This window comes from Trichoderma virens (assembly GCF_000170995.1).
Source record: "Trichoderma virens Gv29-8 chromosome Unknown TRIVIscaffold_89, whole genome shotgun sequence".
In the NCBI taxonomy this organism is placed as follows: domain Eukaryota; kingdom Fungi; phylum Ascomycota; class Sordariomycetes; order Hypocreales; family Hypocreaceae; genus Trichoderma; species Trichoderma virens.
In genome coordinates, this window is record NW_014013660.1 from 975691 (window position 1) to 999038 (window position 23348).

Here is a 23348-nt window from a genome sequence, read left to right on the forward strand (position 1 = left end):
CACTATAGATAGCTTCGCCTTATTGCGCCACTCCAGGCACAGCTTCTTCTGACCTGGTAGCAGATACTCTCATGTCAGGATATAGGGTAGCTTTATATATGGCAGAGAATCAAGAGATATCCAATACGATTCTTACGTAAACCACGTATCTCTAACCAGAGGTTAGGGGATGTATCCTAGCTCTCTTAGAAACTGTCGTGGGTGAATGTCCTCTGTAGTAAGCCAGTTATTGTCTGCTATACATGGCCTCCAGGCGAATCCTTCTTCTTGTCCCAGCAAGAGAGGAACGCTGGTTTCTAGCTCTCGCTATAGATGTTTGAGTTTGCCTTACTCCGCCAACTGACACAATTAGATTCTGGCAATCTGTTCTGAACGGGCCTTTGAGTAGTGGCGAGCCATAGCTGACCAAAGCCACTTTGACAACTGTTCCGATGTTGCGTGCCGAGAGCTTGGAGAACATTCTTAAAAATGCTGCTGGCCAGAATTCTGCTGTCAATGTCCCCAAGTTTTGGCCTAAGATTTCGACGTCAATGATGATGTAGAGAAGTGGAATACCCTGGAGGACTGATGCAAGAATAGTAATCCAGTCCTCTTCCGACTTGGCGTCAATGTGAGCCATGAGGCGAGGAATTAAAGCCGCGTCGGTGTGGATGCTTTTGTTAACCGAGACAGCCTGTGAAATAATGTATTTCAGCAAGTCGATTGTCGACACGTGTACTTGACCACCGGCTGATTTATTAGTATTTGATGCTTTTAAGGCCTAGATAACTGGACACTTTGCGTTAGAGAGTATAGCAATGGACTCTGCGCAAAAGCTTTGAAGCTCGAATCGAGTCTTCCACGTGCCGTTAATTATAACAAGAGACGATTCTTTGCCTTTATTCCATTTTTGGATTCTCGAATCAAGCCAGAATGCCGCTCCCTTACTCGACGATTTCGGCTGCCGTCTCTTCGACATGAATAGCAGCAACTGAAACGCCTTGACAGGGTCGGGAAGGCCAGCAACGGACAACTGGCTTAATAGTTGCATGAGTTGGACCTCAGATAGCCTCTGCCGAAACTCGATTATCGCCGACGCATTGATGCCTTGCTCAGTAACCATGGAAATTTTAATGTCCGAAACTGCTGTCATCAGATTTGTAATATTTTCACGGGTCAGCTTTTGCTCATGCATTATTTGAGCAACGCATACATGCATGTCTCGCTGCTCAGCGTGGCTGCTGTCTAGAGCAATCTTGGACATTGTGTCGGATAGGGACGATATAGTTGCTAAAAGATCACCATATCGCAGCTCCGTAGGCCTCTTGATTGCTTGTAACATATGCGTTATTTTACTCTCTCTGTACCAATTGAGGGCCCGCAAGAGAAATTTGAGTATATGGACGTATATCGCAACAATTACTTGTCTGATTTGCTGAGTTGGGTAGAGCCTTATAATAAGTTGCGTGCGCGATATAATGTGTGCAATGCCATTGAGCCCGGTGCAGAGCTGCGAAAGAAGTTTATGATGGTTCATGACCGCCTAAAATCTTTATCTCAGACGGCCAGGGACGAATGACACGGCCGGGGACACTTACGAGAAGAAGAAACTTCATAGCACCGTAGGCTAACGTCGAGTATTCTGGTTGTTGCGGGAGTAGCACGTCCAGTATACTACTGTAGCTGTATAATTTCTCCGATAGCTGCACTAATGCCTTGCGAAGCTTTGAATTGCCCTTTTGTTCTTCGTAGCAAGTCCGAGCCTCTTCAACAGATGCGAGGACGCTCTCGAGGTTGCCATACCTGGAGTCAACAATCCACTGCTGCTTCTTTTTGTCTTTCGAGACCTCTGAAGAAAATTCGGCTAGAGCTTCTTTAAAAACGTCCTGAGCATCGATCACGCTTTTCACACAAGAATTAGCAATAGCCGAATTTATATCTCATTACGGCAATTGAAAACCACTCACCATTCGGTTTCTTCCGACGAAGTGTACCAAGCACTAAACGCATTAGTTTCTAAAGTTACCATCGTCAAAAACAATATCTGTAGAGTGATATTGAGAATTTTGTGAATAGAACACTTCTACTCCGCTACTAAAAAGTGACAAAACGTAGAAGTCATCAGCGTACATTTGGATAATGAGACACTGCCGCCCGCACGCTACATGTGACTAAGTACATGTATGTAGGTAGTTGGGTAGCCTTACATGTATGCACGTATTATACTCGTACATGTCGCAGCCTTTTAAAACTGCGCCACCATATTGACTGACAGCCCCCTGCTCTTGGGAGCCTGAGGTTGATCAGCACTCCGCTGCCTAATGTAGACGTAGGTACATGTGCGTTGGGCAGCATTAGTTTGGCTCTGTGTATACCTGGTGGCTGAGGGATTACTCTGTATGCAGCCCGAATTTGCACTTCGGAAAACAAGATCATCGCAGGTTCATCACCCACAATACACCAACAAGCTAATAGTATGATGCGGCAGCGTGGAAAGCAAAGCGCAGGGCTAACTGCCGAAGATCTATTGTCTACAAATCAACGCCCTAGTTGGGACAATAAATATGCAGAAGGTAGTCATGGCAAAGCCAAGGGTGATGCCTCTAACGAAGAGGAGCAATGGAACCTGGATAATGAAATTGATGACCCATTCGGTTTTACACAACAGTCGTCGGTATTCAGCCATTTAGAACAGGTAAGATGGCGATATTTCATATGTCAAGATGGGATCCCTTATGCTGGTATCGCAACAGCAGAGCTTATGATCGAATTTCAAGGCACGTGCTATCGAAACAAGTCTCAAAACCCAACCCGAATCAAACCGCGCGACTCTGTTAACATCATTTGGACAGGTTCAATCGACATCAGTGCATACTACGATTTCCGATGACAGAAGCCAAGGCAGTGAATTTGATCGTAACGGCGGACTTCTCGTTGCCTTGAAACATTATACTCCAAATAACAGATCTCAAGGCAAGAGGAGTTTCGGTAACAATTCTGTGCCACAAAGGTACAGCTCCCAAAGCAACCACGCACTACAAGGCTATCAAATGCAGCTGATGCAAACAGAGCAAGAAAACAAAATGCGGCTTATGCAACAACGACAAATGCTACAGCAGCAGGAACGACAGGAACAGGAACAGCGACAACAAAATCTTAGAGGGCATTCTGATCCACTAGGTGATGCTCTTCAAACAGTTGCGAGGGCATTAAATATCCAGGACCAACCAACCTTGACCATAGAGGCTCTGCAGGCATACCTGTTGGACATCAACTCGACTAAGGAAGCGCAAAAGCCAATTGTCCCAGTCGTTCAATTGGTCCATCGTGTATTGCGACGTGAAAAAACTTTAAGGACTGAGCTCATGTACCTTGATCAACCGTTTTGGTTAGAGGGGGCGACATCATCGAGGGGGGCTTTTGCTGGTAACCTTCCTCTACGCAGCGTCCCATCCTACCTTTCAAAGCACCCAGAAGTCTGTTGTATTGTATATCGCGATTACGATGTTACCCACCTCATAGAAACGGAGCTCCCGGATGAAGACCCAGACACTCTATTCAGCCCAGAGCAAACTGGGGAGTTCATTGAGCCGGCCACCACAAGCCTTGCCACCGCGATGACCAAATTTCTTGACTACTACAAGTTCAACACGGATGGTACAGCTGCTTCAGACTCAACAAAGCTTGAAGCTCCATACGTCACCATCTATCATGCTCGGAAAAACGAGTTGGCACTCTTCATGGAAACATTGGATGACAGGCAACATATTCAATTCCAAGAAGTGCTCAATTATATACTTTCTCGATACGACAATGACTACAGCCTTGTTGACGAGATGACCCGCAAGGGCAAAATTACACAAGCATACATCGAATATCTCTTCAAGCCCGGCGACATCATAGTATCTGGCAAAGATCAAGAAGCAAGAGGCTACTTGTGCAAAAAATGGCTCTGCAAGACTACGACAAACAATATATATGCCCAATTGGAAGATTTAGAAAAGACTAAATATAAGGCATCTTTCGATCTGACAGTTTGGTCCTGGGATTTTGATGGCGACTTCTCAAAAAAAGTATCAGTTGTAAATGTGGAATTTGATGCTAAAGATTACTCGGAGAAGAATATTAGCGATTTGGCCATCCGACCACTCCGTTTCGTGGATGGCGCTACGGGAAAACAATTGAAAACAAGAGGAGAGTGGCTCTGGAAATGTCGCGAGAGACGAATGGTGACTTACGATGACACGCCACAAGGCCTCCACCACTCTAACGATGAGCGATATATGGTTGACATGATGATGTACCGCGAGCTACACAAATCGGACTTGAGCAAGATTTTTGCAACCAAGCAGGTTGGTGTTAATTATCTTGAGCGTGAGGAGATGAAGCAGGATCATCCTCCCGATGAAAACTTCATTTACCTGGCGCCTCTCACAGTAAAAGCTTACAACCTCAAGAGGAAGAAATGGGTGGACCTGCGGCTTGACGGACTTCGGGACGTTTTATGGAATACACAAGCGTTTGAGAGCCTTGTTATCAAGGAAAAAACAAAGCGTTTGATTCAGGCTCTCATTAGCAACCAGATCGAAGCAGAGAGATCTACAGATCTAATCAGTGGAAAAGGAAACGGCCTAATCATGTTGCTCCATGGAGGACCAGGTACAGGCAAAACTCTGACTGCGGAGAGCGTGGCCGAAATCGCCAAGAAGCCACTATATCCAGTCACATGTGGGGATATTGGAACAAAACCAGAAGATGTCGAGAACTATCTCGAGTCCGTCCTTCATCTCGGAAAGACCTGGGGGTGCGTAGTCTTGCTCGATGAAGCGGATGTCTTCTTAGAGCAACGCAGTTTGGAAGATCTCCGCCGAAATGCGCTGGTATCGGTCTTTTTAAGAGTCCTCGAATACTACGAGGGAATCTTGATCTTGACAAGCAACCGGGTTGGGACCTTTGACGAAGCATTCAAGTCGCGCATTCAGTTGGCAGTCCACTACAGTAGCCTGTCGACACACCAAAGAACCAAGATTTGGGGCAACTTTTTAAAACGCCTGAAAGAGCTGAATGAGGAGGGCATTGATTTTCTGGACTTGGAGGATAATATTGAGCAACTAGCCAGCAGAGAGATGAACGGGAGGGAGATTCGAAATGCCATTACGACGGCGAGACAATACGCTAGGTGGGAGCGGCAGCAGGATCGAGATTTTAAGCTGAACTATAAAGTGATGAAGGAAGTGATTGAAACGGCGGGAGAATTTGACGAGTATATCAATACTTTGAATGGTGGATTGACGCAGGAGCAGTTGGCAAAGGAAGACGGAATACGCTAGTTACATGAACTTTTCATTTATATCTTGACATTATTTCTTTTTACACTATACGAAATGGAAAACTATTGTTTGCAGATAGCTCTTCATGTAAGGCAATTGTGGTTAAATGGTGGCCAAATAAGGCAACTCGCTTGATGCATGTTTAACTACATGTGCTCTGACTACACAGAAGAAATGCGATGAAGTGATAATTAATAAAATATCCATAAACGCCAATCACATGCTCTTTGTATACTGATTACTAGATAGATATGATCAACAGGTGTCTTCACAGTCCATATTCTATTAGTCATTATCCTCAGAAAGAGGCAATGCGAGGGAACATATGATATCGATGCAAAGCTGGGTCCATATAGCGTGACGGCTTAGCATTTGCCAAGCGGCAGAGGCTGCTATGCCTCATTGCGTATCGACAGACAGTCCTACAACAGACTAATACCATGTATGTGTTCTAATTCAAAGACAGTGTTCGTATGCTGTGTCTGATTCCGACTTAGTGTCCTTGTACTGGGTGGGAGCTAGCACTCGTCAAGTATCACAACCCGCAAGGGACGGATGACCATGATTGTTGGCTGGTGTGCCCAGTACTTTATTTGGCCGATATCAAGGTGCCATAAAGTGGTGCTCGACGTAATAATGCCTAGCTTCCCCCCAAAAGCGGCCCCCCTGGTCGTGATATTTCCGCATCTTGTCTCGTACATGGAGCTTAGGTATCTGTGTTCCACATTGAATCCAGCTTCTCCATCTTGACCATGCTAGTAGCAATTGCAGGTATTGTTGTGTTCAACTCATCTACCCTTACCTGGTCTCTCTAGCTTGCACTTGTGCCCTTGAATCAGAGCAGGGCTACAGAGTTTTTAAAAGCTCGCCGGGGGTATATAATATCTCTCGGTTTCTTATAGCCGCCGGGACTTTTGCCTCCAAGCCCTCGCTTTCCATACTGCACCTGTCGACAAAGTGCTAGGCGCCAGAGCAGGGGGGTTCCAAATCGGAAACGTCGACGCATTCGTTTTTCTGGCAAACCTTCGCCCCGATCGCCCAGATCAGGATGCAGCCATCAGAGGAGGCAGAAGAGAGCTAGCAGTGCCTCGTGAACAGAGCACAGGTTCACACAGGTTCATGGCTCGCGTGTGTGACAAAGGTGCAGAACCCAAGTTTATGCTGTGGACTCGGGGGGGCCATTTTTTATTTTTATTTTTCACTTTTGCTTCATTGAATTGGTGGATGGGGGATTTGGGATTTGAAACCGACATGGATCTTGATATTGGGATTTCATGATATTTGATAATAGCCCCTCTAATACAGGTTACATGGCTGCTGTGGCGGGGCAGAGAGCAGAAGACCTGAGAGACAAAACAGCAGCCAAAAAAAAAAAAAAAAAAAAGTCGCTGCCTGTCAACCTTATCCGGCCCGCCCAAAACTAGCTGCGGCAGGTACTAAGCAGTGCAGGTCCATCCAATCTTTTGCAACCCCGCCATCCTCAGACTCGCATCAAATCCTCTCTCCATCCTCCTCCTCATCAATCCTTATCGATATTCCGCCCATCGCCAATCGCAGCTCGTCTGCTCTTCTGCTCCTCCACTCCTCAGCATAGCTTCATCATCACCATCAACAGCACTGACAAAGACACTCTCAGAGAGACGGAGAGACAGAGAGACAGAGAGACAGAGAGAGAGAATCGCCCGCTGCAGAGACACCGCAGCACAGAGTCACCGCAGCTGCCAGACCTGCCCAGCTAGGCGCTGTGCTCCAGAATCCACCGTTAGAGGCGCTGGAAATGGCATAGCACAGCTGCAGCCTGTCACTACGAAATCACCACATACATCAGCCCGGCCATCGTCCATCACCAGGCCTGTCCTCGCATTGCTAGCCGCAGCGACTAATCTGCATCATTCACTCACTGTACTGTACTGTACCGAGTTCTGCCAGTAAGTGCTACATACACAAATACAGCCCAGTACCACAGACAGACAGGCACCTCCGTCTGAGACACCCACTGGGCGAATCAAGGCTTGCACAAGATACGGGGTGCTTTTATGCATCCTCACGAGCCAAACCCCCGGCTCATGATCGGCCCAGTCTGCACAAACGAATGAGACGGCTCAGTTTGCACAGGGCAGCGGTTAACCTCTATTGGCAGCGTAGGTCTGGTGACTCGACAAACACAGCATACCCGCTTCCATACGACGTCCCGAAGTTGCGCACGCACGGTACAGCTCTCTCTGGTGCGCCGCTGCGACAGAGCCCGCTGGTTGGCTGTTTTCTTGCTCTCTCTTCTGGCCATCCTTCTGTCCACTAGCCGTTCAGATAGCGGAGCAGAGCAGCTTGCCGTCCTCATGCTGCCAGTTTGCCAGCTTCGGACCTACGTCAACAGGTACTAGCTGCTGTTGCGATACGCCATCTCTACGCCAGGCCCTACGCCCTGCTCTACACTCTACACTCTCATTTTTGCTGCTCCATCACTCTGCTCGCTACGTATCTCTACGCATCTCTACACACCTACGCTCCATCTCTGCGGCCTCCCTCGCATTCCAGACGAGCTTGCGGCGCCCAGGTTAGCTTTCCCAGACCCCCAGAGCTCGTGCTTCGACGCCCGTCAGCCCGCGGTTCTTGTCTCGACCATCCATCTCCCAGGTGGGGTTCCCTCTACTTCTGCCGCCAGGCGTCACCTCAAGCCCTCATGTCACTTGGACCAACCGTTGCGCAACAACCTTGAATCTTGCTCTCCGCATCCCTATCTTGCCCCATCTCTCTCTTTTTTTTTCCTCCCTGATTTTTTTTCTCTCTCTTTCCTGCAAGGGAATCTCGCATCGCCAAACGCAGTCGACGAGCTTCGGCATCGAGCTTACCTACTCTTGCACAGTTATAGAGTGTCGACCACCGCTACTGCTCCATCCAGCCGCATCGGGCCTTTCGCATGCCAGGCGGCAAGCTTTGCACCCGCACGACCTTTGCGCCGTTGTCGGTAAACCGATAGATTTGTCCACGAGCTCCCGCAGCGACGTCCCCTCGACGGTGCCATTCGCATTATAGCTTTGACGACGACGGTCGCTATTGCGCGACTTCCTGAGACATCGACAACGTTTGACCGCCGGTCGTACCGCCGAATCGACTTCTCGCAACGCCATCTGCTGATACCGTCTCCCCCTCCCCCTCTTCCTCCCCCCTCTTCCCTCCTTGTACCAACATCCGACCGACGTCTCGCATAAACGATTTTAAACATGGCTGGGCTATTCAGAAAGGTGTATGACTGGTTGTTGAGGACGTTTTGGTGAGTAGCTCTACCCCCACGGGGTTAGAGGCGGGGGTCCCACGATGCGCTGCTTGGTGGTGTGGCGTTGCTGTGCGTAGATGATGGCCGTGCCGCGAACCCCAAGCCTGCCCCCGTGCTTGGGCCATGTGTGTGTCTGTGTCTGTGTCTATGGGTTCTGACTGGTGACGGTAGGGCGATGGAAATGGAAGTGACCATGGTTGGTCTGCAAAATGCCGGAAAGACATCGTTGCTACGAGTGCTGGCTGTAGGTTTCCCCTCTTGCGACTTGCTTCTCGGGGCCAGGCTGACTGAGTTGTTGGAATGATTTCTTAGGGTGGAGAGTTCACTCTTGAGTAAGTGCATGCCCTTCCCTTGTCCCATCTCCGTCTTCGTCTTGCTGCCATGGACGACCAGCAGTAGTCAGGTGCTCTCCTCTCGGGGGCCATGGCAGTCTCTGAAGATCTGTTGAACGTGTTGGTCCAGTTACTGACTGCGAGTCTTGTGTAGCTCGATTCCGACCGTCGGGTTCAATATGAAGCGTGTGCAACGGGGGCATGTTACACTAAAATGTTGGGATATCGGTGGGCAGCCGCGTTTTCGCACCATGTGGGAGCGGTATTGCCGAGGTGTCAACGCCATCGTCTTCATCGTAGACATTGCGGATGTAGAGCTCATTCCCCAGGCCAAGGAGGAGCTTCACTCCCTCATGGCCCACCCGTCCCTTGGGGGAATCCCCCTGCTCGTTCTCGGCAACAAGTCTGACCTCCCAGAGAAGCTGTCCGTCGACGAGCTGATTGATGAGCTGGACCTGAAAAGCATCCAGCACCGTGAGGTTTGCTGCTACGGCATCAGTGCTAAGCACGAGACAAATCTCGATGCCGTGGTACAGTTCCTGGTGAAGTGGGCTGGTCGATGAAGGGCTTGTGTGCCTTGGACAAGCGGACGACTGAGGAGTTGCCTGGTTCTCTGACGACAGCACAGGACCTATGCTTGGGAGCAACGAGACCAGGACGAAGAAGGATGCTGACCATTAATCCCCCTAATGCCCCAGAAACCCCCCCCCAAGTGCAAGAGGTCGACTAGACCTAGCACCTTTTGAGCGAACCACAGCCTTCCCCCCGCCCTGTGCGGCGTGGAGGCGAGATATTTTCCGGACGGACGGCAGTTGGTATATAAATTTCCTCTCTCACGAACTCTCATGAAAGATGATGGCGACCATGGCAACATTTGTTTTTTTGGCCCTCGACGGGGGCTGGCCCTTTTGACTAATCCCCCTTTGGCTCCTGGCATGGATGGAAGTAAAGAAGGCGGCATCCGAAGGCATCGAGTGTGAGATATAGAAAACGGAACCGGGGCTTGGAGCATGGTGGGCACTTGCCCGGTGTCTTTGTGTGATTTGCCCCCCCTTTTCCCTGTTTCTTTGGTTTGGATAAGTTGCAATGTTTTTTTTTTTCCTCTCCAGTGGACAAGATCAACTCCAAGGCGCGCCTTTGTATAGCAAGCGATCCGGGCGATGAGATATGAATGATGATTTATAGCATTTTGTGAGAAAAAGGAAAACAAAAAACAGAACAGACATGCTCCTAAACGGGAACCGGTGACAAGAAGTCGAACGAGGATAGCAAGCTGTCAAGCAGAGTGAGTTGCAGGTAATGTAGAGTGTAGAATGCAAAAGAATAAATATCTGGAGACCTGGAAACAACAAGATCCATGGATTGTCCCGGCTGTCTGGTCCTGGAAGCCAAGGTAGGAAAGGTTCATATTCATGGATGGGATGGGATGCGCGGGGCTCAGACGAGGATGGTGTTGATTGGTGGGCGTGTGGGGGGGAGGAGGATTTAGAATCCGTCACCACCAAAGCAGCTGCTCTGTGATTGACGAGGAGAAAAAAAAAGCAGAGAAAGAGAGAGCGGCAGAAGTGAATAGCAACGGCCCAAGTATAAAAAACAAAGCGAGATGCAGGGAGGGGGGAAGGAAGAGAGCCGGAGGCAGAGACGGCAGACGGAGATGCGTGTGGGTTGACGGATCTCGAGGCTACACACGGACCACTTGATGCGTTGGCCAACTCATCACTGCAGTTGACAAGCGCCGCATTCCCTGTCTGGTGATTTGCTTGCTTTTGGGGGGGGATTTTTTGCTGGGGGGTGTGTGTATTTCTTCTTTTTTCTTTTTTGGGTTCTCTTTTTTTATTTATTTGTTTAAGAGGATGGGGCGTGGGGGATTCTAGGGTGTCTATGGATGTTATTATGTAGTTGTTTGTATTTGATTTGCTCGTGATTGGATTCTACTTTACTCATTTACCACTCGAGGTTGTCTGATTTTTTATCGTGTAGTAGTCTGTAAGTATGGCATAGTCCAGCATAGCATCAATAGTATTATATGGCGCATGTGCATGTGCATCTGCAGCATGGATGTCTTATGCTCTATGATGTGATGGGCGTTTTCCACAGCCAAGGGCCCCATGGAAGTCCCATGTTTTTTGTACGAGGGGGGAGACTTACGACAGAGAGCCGAGAAACATGAGTGTGTGTGTGTGTTGCCGTCAAACGGTATCCGGAATGGCGAGCGGTTTTAGAGCCGGGGGTTGGTGTTTTTCGGTTTAGTTGGTGGGATGAGCAGATGCCAGCGCATCAAGTAGGGGTGGGTTGATTTTTTTTGGGATTTACTAGGAGGGGGAGAGAGGAGGAGGCTGAGATGGGAAGATGGAGATTTGCAGAACAAGGTTACTGTGAGTTTTTTGTATGGAGACGTGGGGTATTTTTGGGGGGGTGATGGATGGATGGAGGGATATGGTTATTGGGAGGTTTACGGGGGGTTGATGATGCCTTTTTTTTTTCCTTCTTTCTTTTTTGTATTTTGAATGAGATGTTTTTGTAGTATCGGGGTTGATGGGCTGAAGTGAGAATAGAGAGAGAGAGAGAGAGAGAGAGAGTATGGGGGGTTGGGTTGAGCCGAGGTGAGGACGGTGATGCAGCCGATGAGGTGAGGTGAGAGAGAGAGCACCTGGCCATTTGCATTTGCCGTGCTGGACCAATCTCGTACCATAGCGAAGAGAATTTTTCTTTTTATTCAATTTTTGTTGAGGTTACGAGAGAGGCTGAAATGCAGATGCAGATGCAAATGCAGATGCATGCATTCATTCGCTGTTAACTGCTGCTGCGTTGTTTGCGAGACTTTTTTTTTTGCTTTGGCTTTGCTTTGCTCTCTCTTGACCGAATGTCATGCAATGTATATGCCATGTAATGTAATGTAGTGCGTAGCAAAGTGCATATGCAGCACGAGAAGAAAATAATTCGCAGAAGAGTGGGAAAAAAATGACAAAACGGAAGAAAGCAAAAAAAAGAGGGGGAAGGATGCGGGCTGGTGTTTATAGGGCTCTGCAGGTAATATACAAGTGAGAGTCTGGTTTTGATGACATGGCAGCGGGTGTTTGGGCGGATAAGGGAAGACTTGAGGGAGACGATGTAAGGGAGGTTTTTTTTTCTCGTTTGTTTTTGGGTCTTTTTTTTAGGGGCAGATGCAATGTCATGTATGTAATGCGTGTGTGCGTAGATGGGTGGGTTTTTTTCTATGTAGGTGATTTTGATGTAAGTTGAGGTCGTGGTTGAAGGGGATTTGCTCGCGTGAGGGCGGGTTGAGAGGGGCGGTGATGAGGGGTAATAGATGAAGGGGATGAGGAGGATGACGATGTTTGGGTGGTTTTTCTTTTTGGAAGAGATGAGATGTGTATGGGAAGATGAGAAGAAGGATGATTATTATGTAGGTTGTTGAAAGAATTGTGTTGTTTTGAAGTGAAATATGCCTAGTTATCTAGAAGAGATACCGCAACGGAGAGTATGGACGATGCTTGTATCTCGCCGTCATCAGATCAACCAAGTGCCGTATCTACCAAAAGGCAGCTAACCGATAGTCTAATACGAACAGAGTACAGCAGTAGTACCAATAGACATCCGAAGGATGCTGCTCATCATCCACTTAATTAGTCCGTTGGTTGGGCCGCCAGACGTTGCATATCTGCCAATATCCTGGCCGCAACACGCCGCAGCAACAACGTCACTTTTGGGTCTCAACAAAGTAGTCTCCCCCTCCCCCACCTTGATGGGCAGGTATTTTTAGATATTCCATCCTCTCAATCCATTTCTCTTTCCCTTTTTTTTCTTCTTTTCTCATTGTGGCTTTCTTTTAATAATAATGGAGTTTGGGGAGTAAAAACTGCTTTTTTTTCTTTTCTTCTTTTCTTGGTTGTTTTCTTGGAGAGTTATAAAGGCGTTGGTTTTAAAGGTTGCTTTTTTGGGGGGGAGTTTTAAACCGGGGAGAGGTGAATGTGAGTTTATAACTCGAGATGATACTTTGGAAAATGTGCACGGGACTGACATGTGAAAACCGATAGCCAGACACCTCTTAAAAATGGAGATTTGACCTTTTGATGGGCGAGACATGCCGCTCATGGCGGTGGGTACCCAAGCAATAACACCACCTCTCCAGATTAATGAGCTGACTTTGCTTTATTTTATTAGCACGGATGCTTTTTTATCTACCGACTTCTCTTCTTCACCTTCATTTCGTCTCAATGATTATCTTGAGAGATTGAGACCACAACTAGAGCTGCCAGCACTCTTTGGCCGGCGCAAACCATCAGACTGCCAGCGGACATACAGAATGCAGCACACTGCGATTGTATTATGGATTGCAGTCTGTTTTGTAGACGCCTCAAAGAGTGCTGGCAGCTCTTATTCATCACCTTCTTTTAATGGCACCAAATGACATTAATGGTAATGGGATAATGGCGGAGAAAAAAAAAAGAGAATGGCTGAGACAAATCACATTCATTTGTTCGCTTCTCGGGTCATGCTCCTTGAGCATCATTCCTTGCTTCATTAGACAATATTCGGTTATAATGGCACACACTTCTCAGCTCTATTTGATGGGTTGTTCTCGTACAAAATGCATGCGTGAAAGCTATGACCAAGACTCCCTTGTACACCAGCCAATATGATATCCATAAAAAAAAAAAGATCATGTCCAAATTGCCCCCCCTCCAAAGGAGAAAAATACAAGAAAAAATCAAGGATAATCAAGGATAATCCGTAAAGCCAGCCGACTTGCCGCTCCTGTCCAGCAGGTATTTGTACTTGTCCCTCTCCCTCCGCAGCACCGCCGGAATGTCCTGGTTCCGCTCAATCCTCTCAAAAGTATCAATGTCGCGGCCCCAGACGTCCTTTCCGTCGCGGACCGCCTTGGCAATGTTGTCCTTGTTGCGGAACTCGTCCCGGTTCATCCACACGTGCGAGAAGCTGGCCATCTTGTTGAGGAACTGCTCCATGGTGGCGAAGCAGCTGCTGCAGTGCCAGGCGGCGTTGCTGAGGCGCGACTTGTCGAGGTCGCGCAAAAAGGGGATGCCGCCGTCGCCGTTGCGCAGGTTCGTCGGGCGGACGGTTCGCCAGCCCATGTAGTACGTGGCCTGGGGGTGCGGCCACTCGGGGCCAGAGTGCAGGAACTGGAACGAGTAGTAGTAGAAGCGCGAGGCCAGCGTCAGGCGGCGCGGGAAGTTGCACGTCCGCAGCAGGAACAGCGACTCGGGCCGCGGGATCTCGTCGACGTCGGCCACCAGGATGACATCGCCGTACACGGGGGCGGCGCGGCCGGCCAGCTGGGGGAAGACTTGGTCGTACATAGCGTCGCGCTGCAGATCCTCATAGTCCCAGGGGCGCTTGGGGTCAAAGGCCGCGGGAAAGTTGAGCTGGTGGTAGATCATCTTGTCGTGGAAGCGGCGGAAGCGCTCCCAGCTGGCCAGCACCGTCAGCGGCTTGTCGTTGCCCTGGAACGTCTTGGGCGACTCGACAATGACAAAGTAGTCGACGTGGTCGTAGAGCGTCTCGAGGCGGATCTCCATCCAGTCCAGCTCCGTGTTGACCATGAACAGGTCGTAGATCTTGCGCTCGCCCGACTGCGACCGCGGCGCAAAGACGGTGTAGCCGTGGGCATCGCAAAAGGCCCGCGCCTGGTCCGAGGCGTAAAACTGGCGCGCTTCCGATGAGAAGTTGAGGTGCGTCGGCAGCTCCTCGCCGAGCACGAGATCGAGGTTGGAGATGCGGCGTCGCTCGGGGTGCGAGGCCAGGAGAGGCTGGCCGAGCAGCCACAAGGACAGGCTGAGCAGCCCGGCGACGAAGACGAGAGAAACCCGGGAGGCCATTTGCGGTGTCTATCTCATCTCATGCTGGAGAAGAGAAGTGTTTGGTTGCTGAGAAAGACGAATGCGAGGCGAGGCGACGGGGAAAAAGCCACGCACGGGGATCGACGCGTAGAGACAAAGGGCTAGATTCCCGGCATCGTACCAGTTCCCGTCACGGTTTTGTCGAATCCCGGCTAAAGCAAGGGTCCCTCTCTTTTTTTCTGATGCACCTCTGCGCTTCTAGTCCATGATTCGCACGAGTGATACGAGCAAAGCTACGACACAAACGGAGCTGGCCGTCAGCAAATGGCCCCCCCCATGGTGCCTGGTTTAGTGACTTGATTACCGGTTCTGGTACCCGCAAGCGGAAGTTTTGAGCTGTATTAGTAGCGTCAGATTCATTGTGGCGCTGGAAGGGGGTGAGGGAGTGTGAATGTGTGTGTAATTGGGAGATGATAGAGGTGGTAGAGATGGAAGAGATGGAGGAGATGGAAGGAGAAGGAGGGTTTTGGTCGAGTTGGTTTTACTGGGCACCCGAGGGTTTTATAAGGAGGTTGATGCGCTGGAAAAGGGGAGTTGATGCCAAGGAGCCTTCTCCCTTCTCCCTTGGCTTGGCTGCGGTGCGACACGGCGCTGAAGAAATTGCTTAGCGAGCGGCTTTGCAGGGGGTGAATTTGGGTAGGTGTTTTTTTATTACGAGGTGCCCTTATATTACCCTATAGCCAGCATTTTACATAGGTCGGCTACCCTGTAGCTGTGAAGATGGAATTGATGTTGTAACCTGTAAGGGAAAAGGTTGGCGTTTGTGCTGTTGGTAGAAATCAGACTATGAAACAGTGCGGATGATGCTGCATAGGGGAGGAGACTATTGTTGAGGTGGGTTGAATAGAGTGGCAACACAGCATCAATTGCAGATAGCGACTAGATACATTTACCTAGCTAAGCTCTCACTATTACTTCTGTCTCACATCCACTTAACTGACATGCAATTGTGAGATTGTGAAGCATTGGCTATAAGCTCACTGTATCCAACCTGGAACCTACCATCACGGTTTTATTAGCCGCCAGATGAAGAGGCGACTTTACATAATTGTTGCAAGTCAACACAGCAACACTCTATTAGGTAGTTGTCAACAATTGAGCACACCACAGTACTGGTGATTATACATACTCACAACAAACAACAAACAATAGCGATAGTCAGACTATTCGTCATCAACTCAACTCAACCAAAGGGCGTCTTCTAATTCCACGGAGGGCGCAACGACATGTCCGGCCCCCCGGAGCCGGCGCGGCGCGGCTCATTGTTTAGCCCCTCCACAAACTGCCCCTCGAACCCCTCCATAGTGGCCCTTGATTTCCGTCTATATTAACACCACGACATATCAATGAGGGGCACGCTCTTTTCTCTGCATCTCGCCTCGGCGTCAAGCTCACGAGCTGTTGTATATAAACACACGCAGCACATCTTGGCACGCCAGTCGCCGTTCCTGAGACGCCATCTTTCCACCAGCCTCATCAGAAACAGTGCAGCCGCAGCCATGGGAGGTCCAGAGGGAACAAATGCCTGGGTGGGCGTCAAGGGCGCTGGATCGCTCGACCTGCGCAGTGAGAGCTGAAGCATTGCCTTTCCAATGGATCATCAAGATCAGTCTGCTGACCATCCTTCACTTATAGGCGATGTCATGACGGTCCCCACGCCGTCCATGCTGGCGGCCATCTCCAGGTGCACCCTCAGAGACGACGTCTTTGGAGAGGATCCCACTACGCAGGATCTTGAGGCTCATGTGGCCAAGCTGGCGGGCAAGGAGGCTGGTCTGTTTGTTCTGTCGGGCACAATGGGCAACCAGGTGGCCCTGCGAAGCCTCTTGGTCCAGCCTCCTTACGGTGTCCTGGCAGACCATCGCTCTCACATTATTCTATACGAGGCTGGAGGGTTGGTGCTCTTCATTTTTCATTTTTCATTTCATTTGTATTTGACATTGACATTTATATTCATAGCGTCTCTTCCCTGACCGGCGCCACTGTCAAGCCTGTTGTCCCTAAGAACGGCCTCTACCTCACTCTCGAGGATATCAAGGCCCACGCCATCATCAGCGACAACGTCCACGACTGTCCCACCCGCGTCATCAGCCTCGAAAACACCCTCAACGGCATGGTCATGCCCCTGAGCGAGGTCAAGCGCATCTCCCAGTTTGCCCGCGAAAACGGTATTAAGATACACTGCGACGGCGCCCGTCTCTGGGAGGCCGTGGTTTCCGGCGCGGGCTCCCTGGATGAGTTTTGCGCGCAGTTTGACACCGTGAGCTTGTGCTTCTCCAAGGGCCTGGGAGCTCCTGTCGGCAGCATCATTGTTGGAGAGAAGAAGACACTTGATCATGCTCGATGGACGCGCAAGGCGATTGGCGGTGGCATGAGGCAGCCGGGCTTCATCACGGCCGTGGCCAGAGTGGCTGTGGACGAGACATTCGGAACCAAGCCCGATGGCAGCGACGGCTTGCTGAAGCAGTCCCACGAGATGGCCAAGAAGGTCGAGGCGCTGTGGACGAGCATGGGAGGCAAGCTGGTGCACCCGGTTCAGACAAACATGGCCTGGGTGGACATTGACGCGGCTGGCTGCAGCTTGGAGAGATTTACGGAGCTGAGCAAGGAGGAGGGATTGGCTGTGAGCGGTGGACGGCTGGTGACGCACTATCAGATTGCGCAGAACGGTGATGAGGTTCTCCAGCGGTTGGAGAGGGTGTTTAAGAAGGTGTTTGCTTAGATGGAGACGAGATGCGAGTCTCTGAAGTAGATGAGTTGTCTTGTATACACTACTGCTATTGTTCTCATGAGTACATAAATACACACATACCTATACACTATGAGCGATATGATGGTATAGGCGAGTTTATGCAAGCGCGTATACAAGGGCCTGATATTCATTGATACTGTGAAGCAACGTAAGCCCTCAGCTAATAACTTCGGTCAATTACACGCCGCATGTCACCCAATTGCCACCGATCATCAGATCCCCAAGCCACGACCACCGGCTCTTCCAAATCTCATTCTTGTTTCGGCCAACTCTAGCCTCTAGCCCAAGAACCCCAACGGCCCGTTTACCCCAAGACGGATGCTCCGAAGGCTGTTCAACCCGGTGAGCGATTGACTTTGCCCGTTCCCAAGGGATTTGCCGTGCTGGGATTTCTTGGGGGACCAACGGAAAGTGTCGGATGACAATGTTGGCCGCCACTTTTTGGGGATTTTCGGTGGGTGATGGTTTGCTGGCGGGTTTTGACGTCATGCGGTGTTCGATGGAAGCATGGTAGAAGACACGGAGGTGGGATGTTGGATGCTGGACAGTGAATAGTGGTTCTCTTGTTTATTCAGTTTTGTATTGGAGGAAGGTGAATGAATTGAGGAGATGCTTGGGAGGTGACTTGATGAAACATGGGGGAATTAACAATACCATGTCTCATCTCGTACACGTACTTGCTGTACATATCCTGCATCCTGCATCAGCTTCTGGAATAAGCATCATCGGATTAAGAATAGGTGCATGGAATAGTGCAGTGCGGGGGCTGAGCTAGTCCTAGAGGCATTGGAGATGCTGTGGGGAAGCGCCGTGGGGGATTCGAATTGGCATCTGGATGTTTCGTGTACTTCATGATACTTATTGACCGAGATCCAATAGGTAAATTTGGTTTCAGAGCGGAAATCCAGGTCAACAGCTTGAATCTCCATATATAAGATACATAATTAACCAAAGAGATTGTCCATTCTATATTCAGTCGTCAACATGCTTCATGAACCTCATCTTGGCACAATCATTTGCCCCAATGACAGCTCCAAAAGCCTCATACGACATACCAAGCCACCACACCCCAGGCACACAATAGTTCCCCCTCCAACAATCAACTGCTAACTTGGAGGGGTGGACCAAAGACTTGGATTGGGCCATGATGATGCCAAGAGTCATGTACTTTGCTCTGCGTAAATCGATGTAACCAACCTGCTCAGTTATGACCTGTAAAGAATTCCAGCATCTTATAAATATCCCCCTCGCCATCCCCTCTAGCCAAGGCGTCCGCCGTTTGTGTCGACTCCCTGATATGCCTTTGAGGCTGTTGGCCATAACTTCAGAATGCCTTCACTGCAATCCCTCGTAACTGCCCTTCTGGCGATACCTCTCGCCATACAAGTGGATGTGGTCAACGCCCTCTACACCAATGGCTCCGTCATCGCCCCCTGCGACTCACCCATCTACTGCCATGGAGACATCCTCCGCGAAGTCGAGCTGGCCCATCCCTTTTCCGACTCCAAGACTTTTGTAGACATGTAAGCCAATGCCATCTGAAGAACAAGAACATTGTAAAAAAAAAAAAAAAACTCACAAACTCGACATCAGGCCAGCAAAGAGACCCCTCTCCGAAATCCAAGCCGCCTTCAACATGCTCAAAAAGCCCCTCACAAACGACTCCTCCCTCCAGACCTTCCTATCAACCTACTTCGCCGACGCCGGCGGCGAGCTCGTCGAAGTCCCCCGCTCCAGCCTCACCACAAACCCGGTCTTCCTCTCCAAAATCAACGACACCGTCATCAAGCAGTTCGTCTCAAAGGTCATCGCCATATGGCCCGACCTCACGCGTCGCTACTCCGGCAGCAGCGCCGTGGCAAACTGCTCCGCGTGTCCCAACAGCTTCATCCCCGTGAACCGCACGTTTGTCGTTGCGGGGGGGCGCTTTCGCGAGCCGTATTATTGGGACTCGTATTGGATCATCGAGGGCTTGTTGCGTACGGGAGGGGCGTTTGTCGGGATTGCGAAGAATACGATTGAGAACTTTTGTGATTTCGTCGAGAGGTTTGGGTTTGTGCCGAATGGGGCGAGGCTGTATTACTTGAATCGGTCGCAGCCGCCGCTGTTGTCGCGGATGGTGAGGATTTACATCGAGCATACGAATGACACGAGTATTTTGAAGAGAGCTCTGCCACTCTTAGTGAAAGAGCACGAATTCTGGACGACGAACAGGACGGTTAATGTCGATATCGGCAACAAGACGTATACTCTACAGCAGTACGCCGTACAGAATACTCAGCCGCGGCCAGAGTCCTTTCTCGAAGACTATGTCACTGCCAACAACCGCTCCTACTACGCTGCCTCGGGCATCATCTATCCCGAAACGAAGCATCTCAACACCTCCCAGATGGAAGAGTTATACGCGAATCTTGCTTCCGGTGCGGAGAGCGGCCACGACTACAGTTCCCGCTGGTTAGCCAACCCATCCGACGCAATGAGAGACGTCTATTTCCCGCTTCGGTCTCTGAACAACAAAGAAATCGTCCCCGTCGATCTCAACTCCATCCTCTACGGCAACGAGCTGGCCATCTCGCGCTTCTACAGCCAAACCGGAAACAGAACAGCCGCCCGCACCTGGAGCGCCCTCGCCGCAAACCGCAGCGCTTCCATCCAGGCCGTCTTCTGGAACGAAACCCTCTTTAGCTACTTTGACTACAACCTCACCTCTTCATCCCAAAACATCTACGTTCCCGTGGACAAAGACTCCCTCGCCATCGACAAACGTACGGCTCCTCCCGGCCAACAGGTCCTATTCCACGTTGGGCAGTTCTACCCCCTGTGGACGGGCGCCGCCCCAGACTATCTCAAGAACAACCCATACGCAGTAACACGCATCTTCGACCGTGTGTCAAACTATCTTGACACTCGGCCAGGCGGCATTCCCGCCAGCAACGTCAACACAGGCCAGCAATGGGACCAGCCCAACGTCTGGCCGCCACACATGCACATCCTCATGGAAAGCCTCAACAACGTCCCCGCAACCTTCACCGCGCGCGATCCCGCATACCAAGACGTCAAGAAGCTTGCCCTGCAGCTCGGCCAGCGGTACCTCGACTTCACCTTTTGCACATGGCTAGCCACGGGCGGCTCCACGTCCGAGACGCCCAAGCTGCAGGGCCTGACGGACCAGGACGTCGGCATCATGTTTGAAAAGTACGACGACAACTCGACCAATGCCGCTGGCGGAGGGGGCGAGTACGAGGTTGTCGAGGGCTTTGGCTGGACCAACGGCGTCTTGCTGTGGGCGGTGGATACCTTTGGGAACCAGCTCAAGAGGCCAAAGTGCGGAAACATTACGGCAGGCCATCCAGCGCCATCGTCTGCGTCTTCAAAGAGAAGTGCGGTGCAGTTGGATTCGTGGGATGCGAGTAGAGTAAAGAGATTTGGGAGGAGGGCAGAAGGTAGGATGAGGGGTTTGAATGCTTTTTGAATCAGGACCTGCATAACCTGTGATTGTGGTTAATACATCCAGCCCGAGGGTATAAAAGATAAACATGCCAACATGGCTAGCCCTGATCCATGTGATTTTCGTGAAACAAGAAAGAGAGAGTGAGCCAATGTAAAAAAACAACAACAATTTTTTTTTGTCAAAATGATAACTAAGAAATGTCATATCGTCATGCCTGCTCCAATCGTCATCCATATCTGTCATTCTTTAAGGCATCCATCCATAGGCTCAGTAGATTCATGTGTCGTTCATCCCCCACATTAATTCAAAAAGTCTCATCACTTCGTAATTTCACCCAATAAGGCTTCATCAACTTGAAGTAAACAAAAAGAGATAAAGAAAAACAAAAAAAAAAAAAAAAAAAAAAAAAACACACATAAACCTTCAAGCCAATTCAAAGTCATATCAGCTCTGTAACCGCAATTATCACATCTGATCGTCCATATTCGTCTCCGCAACCGGCTGATCTTTAAAAAGAAGCCACTCTTCGAATCCATCGAGACTTTCGTATTGCGGAAAGCTCTCCTCCACTTCTTCCACACTGTCAGGATACAGCACCATCATAGTCAGCATGCCTTCGTGCTCACTGGGGGATAGTCGCCGTCTCATATAGCAAAAATAAACATAGAGAACCTGGCAAAGTTGCTTAAGGCGATTCATAGAGTCACTAGCCAGATCGTCACCCTTGGCTTCTTCGTTAACATGCGATTCATGCTCAGGTGTCGTATGGAAGGATACATTTGCCCAATAGTATGTCCACTGGGTTAGGCGGCGGCGGAGAGACATCAGCGTGCGACCGACGTCGAGAACTAGTTCACGGCAGATGCTAGGATTGGCAAGGGCCTTTTTAAGATGGTCGTAGAAGTGGAGCTCCAATTTGCGTCCTATAATTCGAGACAGCTGGGCAGCCATGATGATGACTTCCCTATTGGATGGATGGTCTGGAAAAAGTGCTGTCTGGAGTTCATCGTTTGTCCTCCCAAAGGAGTCACTATGTTTGGGTCTTAGGGTGTACGTAACCCAAGGAGCCATGTCATCCAACGCGAGGAGCGTATCACACAGATTTTCCTCATTTAATGGTTGACTGTGACCATCTCTGATGCATGATTTCCACGTGTCTTGCCTTTGGACCTTGAGTCCATTGATGAATTGCCGAAAAGGATGCACTACTGGAGAACAGGTGGAGTTGATGTATACCCAACAGGCATGGAGGTCAAGCTCGTAAAGCAGTCCTTTCCTTCCGTATACACGGATAGCGTCGTAACTTCTCTGCAAATCGCCAATGCAGCGGAGTATACGTCTTATATTGATCTCCGAAGGTAGCTCAATCGGTTGGCGGTAGCCGGCGAAGGCGGAAGGATATAGTATGTGGAGGGCTGTTATTAGGGCACGTTAGCAAAAAGCTAAAGGTCGCTAGATACATGTTTTCGCGTAGGATGCCTCTTACCAAGTAGGGCGGTGCTACCCTGTTGAACAAGTTCAAAGAAGCTTGCAGGCGCACACACAAATGGCTTGGGAGCATTACTATGGCTACTGGCGCACCGCGAGCAGTCCCGACCGTCTTCTCGACCGTCACACTGGCAAGGAAGCGTGTTAGTTATACACTCTGTATAATAGATGGGTAGGCAGGCATGTGGGTGTGTATGTAGAGAGAACAACGGGGGCCATGGTTCAGAGATGGCTCCGAGGCTTTCACTTAGTTCAAGACTTACCATGACTTTGGCCATTTTACAGCCAATGCATACGGTCCGCTCGTTCCTCCTTTTGGTTGCGAGCTGCCGTCTGTCCTCATGCAAAGGTCCGATGCGTTTCCCACGAGGTTTCTTTGGCATTGGTTTTGAATTCGACATACTCATACCACCTTTATCAGCCACCCCAGGTGGGCGAGGCCTGGGAAGTAGAGGAACTTGTCCGGCTGAAAGACGTCTCCGGGAGAATCCAGTACTTCGAGGCCGATCCTGGAAATGGGATCCAAAGCTTCCAGAGGGAGGGAAATAAGAATCCGAGAGAGAGAGACGGCGGGGTCGCGTCATACTTGCAGCCCGAGGGCGTTTGCCTCTTTTTTTGCTTTGAGAGGGAGTGCTGGAATTAGCCTCTGATGAGGTATAACTCGTGCTTGGCTCGACACTTGGCGATAATGGCCAACTACCAGGTTGAGAGGAGAATGCAGCACTTCCAATGGCCTGGATATCCGGCCGAGACTTGGCATCATGTATCAAGTGGGTTGGGGTTTTGAAATAGGCATCCTGAGCATAGTCTGGATTGTTCGGCATGGGTATATCAGAAAACACATCCTTCCCCTCTCTAGGATTGGAAACATTGACTGAGAG

General features: G+C 49.9%; 7 protein-coding genes across 7 annotated transcripts; 4 read left to right on the top strand and 3 right to left on the bottom strand.

Annotated features, from left to right (window-relative positions):
• Window positions 1-162: 162 nt before the first annotated feature.
• Window positions 163-2008, bottom strand: TRIVIDRAFT_227041 (uncharacterized protein; the record flags this gene model as incomplete). The annotated part of the gene is made up of 5 exons (XM_014095921.1): window positions 163-306; window positions 407-729; window positions 928-1522; window positions 1578-1881; window positions 1947-2008. The coding sequence occupies 5 exons, from the start codon at window positions 2006-2008 to the stop codon at window positions 163-165; spliced, it is 1428 nt and encodes a 475-aa protein (XP_013951396.1).
• A 2353-nt stretch (window positions 2009-4361) lies between these two features.
• On the top strand, window positions 4362-5309 carry TRIVIDRAFT_161476 (uncharacterized protein; the record flags this gene model as incomplete). Its single annotated transcript, XM_014095922.1, has 1 exon — window positions 4362-5309. One exon carries the CDS (start codon window positions 4362-4364, stop codon window positions 5307-5309), a length of 948 nt encoding a protein of 315 aa, XP_013951397.1.
• Window positions 5310-8117: 2808 nt separating this feature from the next.
• Window positions 8118-9478, top strand: TRIVIDRAFT_75785 (uncharacterized protein; the record flags this gene model as incomplete). Its single annotated transcript, XM_014095923.1, has 4 exons — window positions 8118-8580; window positions 8755-8827; window positions 8896-8915; window positions 9070-9478. The coding sequence occupies 4 exons, from the start codon at window positions 8531-8533 to the stop codon at window positions 9476-9478; spliced, it is 552 nt and encodes a 183-aa protein (XP_013951398.1).
• A 3955-nt stretch (window positions 9479-13433) lies between these two features.
• Window positions 13434-14755, bottom strand: TRIVIDRAFT_183497 (glycosyltransferase family 17 protein; the record flags this gene model as incomplete). Its single annotated transcript, XM_014095924.1, has 1 exon — window positions 13434-14755. The coding sequence occupies one exon, from the start codon at window positions 14753-14755 to the stop codon at window positions 13637-13639; it is 1119 nt and encodes a 372-aa protein (XP_013951399.1).
• Window positions 14756-16211: 1456 nt separating this feature from the next.
• On the top strand, window positions 16212-17498 carry TRIVIDRAFT_210590 (uncharacterized protein; the record flags this gene model as incomplete). Its single annotated transcript, XM_014095925.1, has 3 exons — window positions 16212-16342; window positions 16412-16670; window positions 16736-17498. The coding sequence occupies 3 exons, from the start codon at window positions 16276-16278 to the stop codon at window positions 17496-17498; spliced, it is 1089 nt and encodes a 362-aa protein (XP_013951400.1).
• Window positions 17499-18857: 1359 nt separating this feature from the next.
• On the top strand, window positions 18858-21000 carry TRIVIDRAFT_42275 (glycoside hydrolase family 37 protein; the record flags this gene model as incomplete). Its single annotated transcript, XM_014095926.1, has 2 exons — window positions 18858-19051; window positions 19122-21000. The coding sequence occupies 2 exons, from the start codon at window positions 18858-18860 to the stop codon at window positions 20998-21000; spliced, it is 2073 nt and encodes a 690-aa protein (XP_013951401.1).
• Window positions 21001-21459: 459 nt separating this feature from the next.
• TRIVIDRAFT_13611 (uncharacterized protein) lies at window positions 21460-23201 on the bottom strand (the record flags this gene model as incomplete). The annotated part of the gene is made up of 3 exons (XM_014095631.1): window positions 21460-22394; window positions 22466-22595; window positions 22731-23201. Coding segments are annotated over 3 exons (1536 nt in total), but the record flags the coding sequence as incomplete, so codon positions are not given.
• Between the last annotated feature and the right edge of the window lie 147 nt (window positions 23202-23348).